Source organism: Prionailurus bengalensis, chromosome B2, assembly GCF_016509475.1.
Source record: "Prionailurus bengalensis isolate Pbe53 chromosome B2, Fcat_Pben_1.1_paternal_pri, whole genome shotgun sequence".
NCBI classification, from domain to species: domain Eukaryota; kingdom Metazoa; phylum Chordata; class Mammalia; order Carnivora; family Felidae; genus Prionailurus; species Prionailurus bengalensis.
The window spans coordinates 123,474,878-123,486,505 of record NC_057349.1 but is presented as its reverse complement, the minus strand read 5'-3'; the positions used below and the strand labels follow the sequence as shown (position 1 = coordinate 123,486,505).

Sequence of the window (11,628 nt, the reverse complement as noted above, 5' to 3'; positions counted from 1 at the left end):
CACCAGTTTTCCTAACACATAGAACATTTTGGAGAAGTTCTCTGAAAACTTATTTGCTCTCCAAATAAGTAGATTTCTTCCTTTTCATCGCTTTTAAGCAATCCAGGTATCCTTCCCCCTCCCCCGCCGTGGTGCAATTAAAAAAAAAAAAAAAAGAATGTCACTTAATTTCCTCCTTTCATTGGATGATGCTTTGCGGAGTGGGATACAAACCCCTTATTCTAGCTCCAGAAAGTATATGCGGCGAGCAGGGGCCGTGGGGGGCGGGGGGGCGAGGGGGCGCTTTAAAACCCTAAATGAGAATGCTAAGTGCTTCAGCAGTTGGAACTAATCAATTTCTCATTACTGCTAACATAGCTACTCGAATTTTTTACATGAAAAGTAGCAGAGGCAGACCTGATCAATTATGCCGGCCACTTCCGCAGCGCCACGGTCAGGAACCCTCGTCCACTTTAGGCCCCGGCTGCGGGACGCTAGTCGAAATCCTCCAGCCTTGCTCAACGCGGGCCTCCCCGCGCTGTACCAGACCGCGCGCAGAGCTAGCCCGGCAGGCGCCGGAGGGGGGCGCCGTGGCCGCGGGGACCGCTGCAAACGCCTCGCGGACTAGCTCCGGAGCCCCGAGTGTTCGCAGGAGAGACTTTCTTTGCGCTGCCGTCGCATGCGTTTCGGCCTTTGGCTCACTACGGGTCTTTTTAGGTGCGCGTCGGGTGGGTGACGGCGAAGAAACCCGGTCCGGCGCAGCGCTCCGGGCCCAGTCGAAGTCCGCGAGCCACTGCGCGGTCGACTTCGTCCGGGCTCGAGCTTCCCAGCAGCGCCCTCCCCCGGGGCGGGCCCTGACTCTCCGGTGCCGCGACGAGTGGGCGGCAGAAGCCGGTGGCCGACAGGGCGAGCGGCTGCCAGAGCGGCGAGACTCCCGCGGCGAGGTTGGCGCTCGGACGCAGCGGCCCCGGCGCGCTCGGTGGAGAAACGAGGCCAGGGGAGGAGGAGGAAATAGAGCAGATGAAGGGGAGCTGCCGCCGAGGAGGGAGGCGGGTCCTTGCGGCTGCGGCTGCTGCTGTTCCGGGACGCAGCCTGGAGAGCCTGCCCGCCCGTGAGGTGCTGGCCAGGTAGCTCCCCACCCAGCGGGCACCCTCCCCGGCTCCTCCCAGCGCCCGGCACCAAAGGAGCCGGGGCCGCGCGCCCGGTGGCCAGGGCGCACCGCACCCCGAGCGCGGCGCCCTTGAGCTGCACCGCGGCGCAGGTTTGCGAGCCGACTTGTCTGCCCGCCAAGAGAAGGAAGCGCTGTCCCTTCCCGCTCAACCTGGCGTCTCCACCCCTTGTACTCTACACCCTGCCTCGGACGAGCGGCGCGGCCACGGAGGCGCCGAGGAGGGGCGAGCCGCCGCCGGGCAGCGGCGTCCCTTCGGGGGAAAGGGCGCCTGAGAGGAGGCGGCGGCGCGGCGCGGAAGGCGCGACTCGCGATGGCAGCTGCTTAGCCCGGCGCGCACGGAGCAGCCCCGAGCTGTGGCTGGCCAGACGGTGCGGCTGGGCTGGGGACGCCGCCGCAGCCCGGCCGGGAGAGATGAGCGCGGAGGCGGGCGAGGGCATCACTTTCTCCGTGCCACCCTTCGCCGAGGGCGGCAGCTGCCGGAGGGGAGCAGCGGCGGCGGCGGCCGAGGGCGAGGAGAGCCAGCTACCACCGCCGCCGCCGGGCAGCTTCTGGAACGTGGAGAGTGCCGCCGCCCCGGGCACCGGGTGCCCCGCTGCCACCTCTGGGAGCAGCGCCACCCGGTGCCGGGGCAACTCTGGTGGCGGAGGCGGCCGACGGACCACGGTGGCATATGTGATCAACGAAGCGAGCCAGGGGCAGCTGGTGATGGCCGAGAGCGAGGCCCTGCAGAGCCTGCGGGAGGCGTGCGAGACGGTGGGCGCCACCCTGGAGACCGTGCATTTTGGTAAACTGGACTTTGGGGAAACCGCGGTGCTGGATCGTTTCTACAATGCAGGTGCGTGTGCAACCCCTTCCCCGTCTTCCACGGCCAGGGGCCACGTTTTCCCTGGCCGCAGCAGGGGGGGAAACGGTTTACTAGGCTCCAAGCGTGCTTCCTACTCATTTACTTCTTGCCCCACCTTAAGGGCAGCGAGCGGCGCTGCGTGACCGCTCCTAGCCCTCGCCGCTTCTGGGAGAGAGTGGGTGCTGGTGCAAGATCCTGTGTGTTTGTGCCAGGCTCACCCACTGGCCCGCGCTGGAGCTCTGGGTCCCTGCGGTCCTAATAAAGAACTTTTCGGTTCTTCAACAGGGCGAGATATTACTCCAATCAGGCCTTCAGCATTTGGTGTTCTGGTTTCTCTTCTGTTACTTTTGGCCCATATTTTCCTTCTATATATACCTGTGACTTTTAGATGACGCTCTCATTTGTTTCTTTCTGTGTAGTTTTGGAAGTACAGAAACCACGCAGCCCGCTGCTCACAGAGTGTATCCATACGAATTTGCATGACGTGTCGTGATCTTCCCAAGTCATTTTACTTTAACAAGTTTAGTGGCTTGAATGTTCCAGTCTTACCAATTTGAACTTCCAAGGAATTACTTCCAAAAGCCATAAGCTTGTAGCTTGCACTAAACTTATGTGGTATCTTTTGAGAGGATTTTTTTTTTCATTACCGCATATATACCATGATGGGTTGGAAAGTACATAATTTAACACTGTTTAAAATCCTATATGCTATTTTCATAACTAAGATTAGCTTGGCTGTTAAAGTGATTGCTAGTATAATCCATAAAAAGTCCATAAAAATCTTCTCAACCTATCACCGATTTCAGAAAGTGTCATTGCAGTTCTAGTGACTGATGCAATTAGCTATCTGTTGGCTAATGTTAGGAATAGTAACATGCTATTGAAATTAACCTTCAGTACCCTGTGCAACCAAATATGAGAATATATACATATTTATTTTTGTAAGTGTGGGCGGAAAATTTGATTTAATGGTGGTTTCAAACAATAAGGTTCTTGCATTTGTGATCACATAAAAGGTTTTATTCTCCAATTTTGCTTTCAGTTCTGATTCTCTTTAGTCTCTTCAAAACACCTGAAGTAGGCTTATGTCAGCTTTGGAATTCAGCCAAAGCTGAATATTTTAAGAACAAGAAGAACTTCATGTTAAGGAAACCAGACTAAATAAACTAGGGCTTTCTGGTGCTGGTATTTTTTTTACAGTCTTGGTCTTCATAACTGAACATGAGTATGATGTATTATGGCTTAGTTCTTTGTGTGACTTGCTATAAAAATTGCATACACGTAACTTTTTCTAAAAATTACAGCACTCTTATTTTTGGCTTATAATTTGGAAGAAGCTTCAAAGAACTGAAAGATATGTGAGGAAAACACCCAAGCAAATACTGAGCCTATTTTTATTGCACAGATAGATTCAGTATTTTTTATGACTCTGTAAAAAAAAAAAAACAAAACAAATCTTAAACTCTAAGCTAATTTGAAAGAAAGTTTCCTAACAAGGCTCACTTACTGTTTATTCTCCAAATACTGTTTGTGGGAAAGGGAGAGAGGAAGATTACAAGGGAACCGACACTTGAACTGTATCTTGCTAAATTCTGCAAACAAGCCTGAGAAGGAAATACTTCCTATCCTTCTTAGAGGAGAAAACCAAGGGCTCCATGACTGGCCTGGACTCGGAGGTGGTAACTGGTCAACGCAGGAGTCTACTTCAGGTGGCTGACCCTCGAAGGTCATCTTTGCCCTTGCTGCCCCCATTTAGCTGGGCTGACTTACTCCCAGGGTCAAAGGAAGCTCCCTATCTGGGAATCATGTGATGGAGAGCTGCCAGGGACCTCACAAGCCGTCCAGGGGCAGTGTGGAATAGTGAGGAGGACACCCTGTGGGAAGACCTATGTTTCCAAGCCAGCTCTATCTCATCTGCTGCTTCATTCAACCCAGACAGGCCTCAGTTTCACCCTTTCCCGTGTGCGTGACACGAACTCTGAGCCCTCTCATTCGGCACCGAAGATGTGACAGAATGATGATGGTAGCAATTTTGGCCAAACCCTTTGGTTTTCTCAGCTGAGAGCTGCCGAGAGTCTGAGGGTGGTCGAACTTGTCTTCTGATTTCTGAGAGAGCACTTACTCCTCCTCCACCAGGGACACGTTTTTCTGTAAAGGGCCAGATGGCAAATATTTTAGACTTTGCAGGAGGTCTCTCTCACAGCTACTCAACTCTGTAGTTGTTACGACAGCAGCCAGCTCAGTACCTAAACAAGTGATTGTGGCTGGGTTCCAGTAAAATTTTATTAGTGAATCCTGAGATTTCAATTTCATTTACTTCACAAAATAATTATTCTTTCGATTATTTTTCAACCATTTAAAAACGTAAAAAAAAAAAACAACAACAACATTCTCAGGTTGCAAGCTGTACAGAAACAGGCCTGGCAAGATTTTTGGCCCCTGTGCCACTCTATCTTTTGTTCTACCTACATTTACTACCTTCATTTGGAAATTGAATCCCCAAGATATACTCAGAAGAGCAGTGTCCCTCAAGTTAGATCTGAGTTTTCATCCTGGCTCTTCTCCAAAGTGTGGAATTATGAACAGAGCCCTTCATCTCCTCCGAAAGCCGGTAGCCTTGACAAGGGTCTGATGCGGAGGGGAAAATCGAACTAAATTTCTTTCTTTCTTTTTTTTTTTTTTAAGTATTTTTTTAGATGTTTATTTATCTTTGAGGGAGAGAGCACAAGGAGGGGAGGGTGGAGAGAGAGGGGTCAGAGGATCCTGCACTGACAGCGGAGAGCCCAGTGTGGGGCTCAAACTCAAAACGTGAAATCATGACCTGAGTCACAGTCGGTCACTCAGCTGACTGAGCTACCCAGGAGCCCAGAACTACATTTCCAAGATTCCCCCATTTAATCCCGTGAGTTGGCAAAGGTAGGGCAGCATGGTATGCTGGGACAGAGCATCAGAACAAGAGTGTCCAGATCTGGATTCTGGCCTTTGGTTCTTCTCTAATTTGGAGCAAAGTGGGATGCTGGGTGGCTCAGTTGGTTAAGCGTCCAACTCTGGCTCAGGTCACGATCTTATGGTTTATGGCTTCAACCTCCGCATTGGGCCCTTTGCTGACAGCTTGGAGCCCAGAGCCTGCTTTAGATTCTGTCTCTCTGTTTCTTTCTCTGTCCCTCCCCTGCTCAGACTCTCTCTCTCTGTCTCTCAAAACTAAATGAATAGGGGCACCTGGGTGGCTCAGTTGGTTAAGCGTCTGACTTTGGCTCAGATCATGATCTCTTGGTTGGTGAGTTAGAGCCTGTGTCGGCCTCTGTGCTGACAGCCCAGAGCCTCTGGGGCCTGCTTCAGATTCTGTCCTTCTCTCTCTGCCCCTTCTCCACTAGTGCCCCCCCACCTCAAAAAATAAATAAACATTAAAAAATAAATAAATGTTACAAGTTTTTTTTAAATCTCCAAAAAGAGTGGAAGGTTAGAATAATTGCTCTGTTAAATTCTGTACTTTAAAATTACATTAATACAAAATGAATTACATTATATGTTATATATAAATACATACATTTATATATATAAATTACATTAATACCAAATGACTTATTTCAGTCCTTAGAGGTGAAATCAACTGCTTGTATATATCATGTCCTCGGCCCCTCAAGGAGTTCAGGGTGAGTGGAAAGGGCAGACATCAAGCCTGGCTGCAGCAGGCCTCTGCGAAGATCCTTACAGAATGCCTTGGGTCCCAGGAGACATTCTAGAGTCAAACTAGGGGGAGGGCAGGTTCAGAGGTGACAGCTGAACTGAGTTGGAAGGGTGAATAAGGGCTACTTAACTTGGAACAGCTCAGTTTACTGGACTGGACAAGAACTTAAAGCTGGGTTACATTTTTATCAGCTTCTCCCTATCTGTGTGTACCAGGGTCTTTTTAAAGAATAGATGGCAGTTGAAGCTTTTCCCTATTTGATTATTGTTTAACCATAATCTAGTTCGTTCTTTGACTACACTTGTCATTCTCTTTCATTCCTGTTCTGAGAGGAAACTAATGTTCTACCGAAGCTTTTGTGAAAATCGTCATATTTACGTGTATGAGACTATTACTCACAGATGGCAAATGGCAAGCTAACAACACCCCTTCCCAGCCCCCTGCATCGTAGGCAGTCAGTTTCTATAAAAGTGAAGAGATGGCAGTGATACGTTAGTGATACAGAGCTACTCCGTTCAGGTAGACCGTTCCATCTGACAGCATCTCAAAAAAAATTTTTTTTAATGAACATCAGTTCTGTGAAGTATAGCTAGAGTAGGCTTTATTGTTCCCCCCCTTTTTGCTTGTAAGGAAACTGAACCATAAAGAGATTATATTCATTCATTCAGGTGAAGTGACGTAAAGTTGCTGCTTGGAACCCGGAGCACACTTTGTTTAGAAACAGGCTTAGAGGTGTTGCTTAGATTCTGGGACTAGCCTATGGGAAGCCTTGTTAACTCAGTGTACTTGAAATATGAAACCCACTCACCATGTTATTTTTTTATTTTTCTTAAAGAAGAATTATTTCTTATTTTTGAGACAGAGAGAGACAGACCTTGAGAGGAGGAGGGGCAGAGAGAGAGGGAGACACAGAATCTGAAGCAGGCTCCAAGCTCTGAGCTGTCAGCACAGAGCCCGACGTGGGGCTCGAACCCACAAACTGTGAGATTATGACCTGAGCCAAAGTTGGATGCTTAACTAACTGAGCCATCCAGACACCCCAAAACCTACTCACCACTTTAAACATTCTGGAAAATTATGTTCCTAGGACTGAAAACTGGGACTTTGAACATACCTTTCCTTATGTTAGACCCAGTCACTTTTGCTTTCATCTAGTTTCTGGTAGCATCTGGCCAGATGTAGGAACATCTCTTTGGATTGGTGAGGATGAGAGGAGGCAATATGGTGACACAGAGGACAAAGGAAGGCTCGGAAGGCTGCAGGGAGAGGAGGGAGACTGAGTAGGGGACTTGACCCTTGGTGACTTGGCCAAGAAGTAATGCCAGCAGGGGATGCATTAACACTTTCACCTCTTTCAAGCTTCTCGCCCTCCTGACCTTATAATTACGGCTGTCAATGTCCTGTTGATGTGAGACCCAGGACCATTGCTCTGCTCAAGGCTTTTCACTCCCTCATCCACCGGGGTCCTCACCAGGCTTACTACAGATGGCAGTCTCTTCCTCAGCCCTTCACCCGGTAGTACCCATGGAAAACAGGAAGGAAAGACATGCTGGTTGAAATGGTAAGACTTAGTTTTAATATTCTCATGTGTATTATGTTTCTGCTTTGCTCGGGTCAGGATGAAAGTTACCCATTTAGGTTATGTCATTGGAGAGGCATCTGAACTTTCTGGGCTTTGGTTCCACTTGCTCCCAGCAAGACTTCCAGTCTTATTTGATAAAAAGCAAAACAGGGGCGCCTGGGTGGCGCAGTCGGTTAAGCGTCCGACTTCAGCCAGGTCACGATCTCGCGGTCTCGGAGTTCGAGCCCCGCGTCGGGCTCTGGGCTGATGGCTCGGAGCCTGGAGCCTGTTTCCGATTCTGTGTCTCCCTCTCTCTCTGCCCCTCCCCCGTTCATGCTCTGTCTCTCTCTGTCCCAAAAATGAATAAACGTTGAAAAAAAAAAAAAAGTTTAAAAAAAAAAAAAAGCAAAACAAACATAACCTTTGTCTCCTGTCTACCCCAGACTGAGAAGACTTCTAGCCCAATCTGCATTTTCTACTTTTAAATCCAGGGATGCTTTGGTATACATAGCCTCATATACTTAGAGGGAGAGGGTGAAATCTGTATTTCTTTTTTATATATAACTGATTTTTATGTTTTACTGTTTTTGAGAGACACAGAGAGGGGAGGGGCAGAGACAGGGAGACAGAAGATCTGAAGCTGGCTCTGCCCTGTCAGTGCATTTCTTAAATAGTGGTTCCCACGGACCAGTTAAAAAAAATTGGAAAACTGACATGTGTTTGTCGACCTTTAATGTTCCCAAGTAAGGATATTGAATAGAGAAGGACAGAAAAGTCGGCAACCAGTCACTTACTGCTACGATTTCTTAAAGAGAAAAGACATTTTTGTATTCAATTAGGAAAGGCATAACCTTAGAATAAAGAACAGTTCTTTACATATAGTAAATGTATGAGAAAACTCACTATTATTCTTCTTTCTCCATTTCCCCAAGGATGAGTGAAAACTTGATGTTACCAATCAACAGAGCAATGTTTTGGCAACCTCTGATCTAAACCACCTTTTAGTCCCTTCATACTAAGTCACTGCTTCTTTGTGCAAGAAATAAGCCTTAGCAAAACTATCAGTAGAGCAAACAGAGACAAACTCATAAGGAAAACCTCTGGTTAAGAAGGTATTTAAAAAAAAAAATCCTGGTGGTCCTCCATACATGGCTGTTCTCTGGGCTTTTAACTTTTTGCTGGCATATTACTAGGACAGTTGCTGACTGCCCACTATGAATGCAGAGCCCCAGGCTTCCTCTTTTGTTTTGTTTTGTTTTTGGATGACTGGTCAGTTATAATTTTCCAAAAAGGGTATTACTAGAAAATTGGAAAAAAGTGAAATTAAAAAGAAAATCCCGAAGCACAAAAGTAAATGTTTTTAGAGCACTTTTTTCTTACCCCACGTTGCCAACTGCCGATTGTCGTGACTGCCCTGCTTTCCAGGTTCTTGGGATCCTGATTTCTTTCCTCAGCGTGGTCACCTTTGGTCTGCTTGAGACATTCATCAGTTGGTAGTTTGAGTGGGTTGTACCTCTAGGTGAAGCCTAATTATAAGTGTAGAGTGTAGCCTTGTCTCACCAGTGGCGCTGGCTCCCGCCGGGCTTCTGGGAGTTTTCTGCTACAGGTCAGTTCCCCTCTGGTGGCTACAGGGACTGTCCCCTGCTTCCTGTTTCAGAGGCCTGGGTAGAGGACCGTTCAGTTCCCGTTTCAGGCTTGCAGGATAAAATTGGTTCAGGGCTTCTTTGTGAAGCAGTGGGGGATTGACACGCTCAAAGCCCAATGAATGTGCAAATCTCCACCAACAGGTATCAGTTGTTTCTGCTTTCCAAGTTGTTGCCCCAAGTAGTCCCTTCAGACCCCACTCCACTCTGCGTGGGCCGAGATGGAAGTTGAGAGTGTGGTAAATGGAGGGGCGGGGGAGCAGTGTTGCAGGAACCCACAGCTCTGTGGATGGCGGGAAGAAATCCGGAACCCACAGCCTTGGGAAGGTGCTTCTTGAAAACAGCCTTGTCGTCCCGTAATTTGGATATAGGTAAGTGGGGAGACAGGCCATATTTAAGAAAGATACCATCATTATCAGGGAGCAAAATTAAATTAGTAAATTTTATTAGCGGTATATAAGAACAAAAAAGGAAAGCAAAGCAAAATTGCAAAACTTAAAAAATCCACTGGCGATACTAATACATTGGTTTCCTTAGCTGTTTTAATGTATTAGCTTTTCTCTCTGGCTGGCGATGTTAAAGAAACTGATCAAAATATGTGCCAGATTATTGGAAAAGGAGGAAGGGTATAAGACAGTGCTGATTCTTAAGGTCTTATCTAATTATTCCAAAAAATTTTTAAAGTGAGTACTTGCATCTTATGTAAGTTTTATTTTATAGTGGTTTTTTTTTTTTTTTCAAAAGAAAACAAAAACGAAGAGATACATAATGCAGGCTACATCGTGGTAATTTTCTTAGGGGAGACAGAAGGGAGAAGAGAAAATTTAAATGTTAACAGCATCTCCTGCTAAAATTCATAGCAGAGCTGATCTGTGTCACTTAAATGCCACAGGTTGTACAAGGTGACAGAAAACATTCCATTACAAGCAAACATTTTCTGTTATGGTAGGTCATCAACAATGAGGAAAGCAGTTGCCTTTGGTACATGATTCATACAGAAAGGAAGTTATATTTCTTTGTACAGCAAGTCTCTTAAAATGGTTGTGGCCAATCACTATTCTCCAACACTTTTAGTTGCTTCTAAGAACTCCTAGGAGAGCCACCCGCATGAATATCCATGAACTTCAGGCCATGTGTTCTTTGACTCCAAACCATGTCAAACCAGGTATTTGCCTAAGCCAAAGATTTCATTCTCCTTTAGAAATCTTGGTTACCCCTATTTCTTTTTTTTTTTTTTTTTTTAATTTATTTTTTTGGGGGGACAGAGAGAGACAGAGCATGAACGGGGGAGGGGCAGAGAGAGAGGGAGACACAGAATCGGAAACAGGCTCCAGGCTCCGAGCCGTCAGCCCAGAGCCTGACGCGGGGCTTGAACTCCCGGACCGCGAGATCGTGACCTGGCTGAAGTCGGACGCTTAACCGACTGCGCCACCCAGGCGCCCCACCCCTATTTCTTATTAAAAAGTCATCTAAGGAGGGGGCGCCTGGGTGGCGCAGTCGGTTAAGTGTCCGACTTCAGCTCAGGTCATGATCACAGTCCATGAGTTCGAGCCCCGCGTCAGGCTCTGTGCTGACAGCTCAGAGCCTGGAGCCTGCTTCAGATTCTGTGTCTCCCTTTCTCTCTGCCCCTCCCCCACTCATGCTCTGTCTCTCTCTGTCTCAAAAACAAATAAAAACATTAAAAAAAATTTTTTTAAATAATAAAAAAAAGTCATCTAAGGAGACGTAAACCCAGACTATTACATGTCAAATACGTCTTTGTGTCACAATTAATTTTTCTAATACAGTAAAGCCTTGGTTTGCGAGCATAATTCATCCCAGAAACATGCTTGTAATCCAAAGCACTTGTATAACAAAGTGAATTTCAAGAACCATTGGCTCAGTTGTGATCATGTGACATTTGGCATCACGTACTACTTGTGTTACGAGACATCGCTTGTTTATCGAGTTAAACTTTATTAGAAATGTTTACTCATCTTGTGGAAAACTTGCATAACACGTTACTCACAACCCAAGGTTTTACATGTGTTTATTGTGATAAATATCAGCTTACATCCAGGGCAGCCAGGGCAAGGAGTGTGGTTCCTGCTGGACAGGGGCCATGCTTTTACCTTCAGCTAGGTATTTTTCAATTTATAGTTTGGTTATGTTGGGGTGCGGGTGATTTTATTTGGCTAGATCAGAATGATAATATAAATATATGTTGTCCTGTGCAATGTCATCCTCTTTTGCTAATCTTATTAGCTCTATAAAATAAATAGATGTGGCCAAGTAACTATCTATATTTTACAGTTGAGGAAGCACTTACTTAGAGAGGATATGTGATTTGGCCAGAATAAATCATATGGCTGAGTAGGAGTTGAACTCAGGTCTTCTGACTTCTAGATTGAGGTGGTTTTTCCACTATGTCACACTTTCCCCTGCATGAAAAGCATTTCCAAGCACATTTGCTATTTAAGAGGATCAGCGCTAACATCTCAGTCCATGGTGGTAGGATTATTATGAGGAAGAGTCATGGTCATGAGACTCGAGACTTGACTTCTGGTCTCCTCTTGCTAACAAATTTCAGTGACTTCTAGTTAATAATCTTATAAAATAGCCCATCAGAAAGCTCCCTTTGACATTTCTCTATGAGTACCAAAGAGGGAGCTTCTAGCCTGGGCTGAGTCCTGGTTGCCAGTTGCTTGGACTGCAGCTATAAATGGGCTGTCTCCAGGCAAATTGTAGGCTATTTTCTGGACA

The 11,628-nt window shown here is 46.8% G+C and overlaps 1 protein-coding gene across 2 annotated transcripts in view; it reads left to right on the top strand.

Annotated features, from left to right (window-relative positions):
- Nucleotides 1-561: 561 nt before the first annotated feature.
- Nucleotides 562-11,628, top strand: part of MAP3K5 (mitogen-activated protein kinase kinase kinase 5) — a 209,222-nt gene continuing 198,155 nt past the window's right edge. The window contains exon 1 of one of the 2 annotated variants that reach the window (XM_043593084.1): nucleotides 562-1,985. In XM_043593084.1, coding sequence (XP_043449019.1) covers nucleotides 1,562-1,985 — 424 coding nt within the window. In that variant the 5' untranslated portion in view covers nucleotides 562-1,561. The remainder of the gene's footprint in view (nucleotides 1,986-11,628) is intronic. The other variant, XM_043593085.1, reaches the window with a different exon arrangement.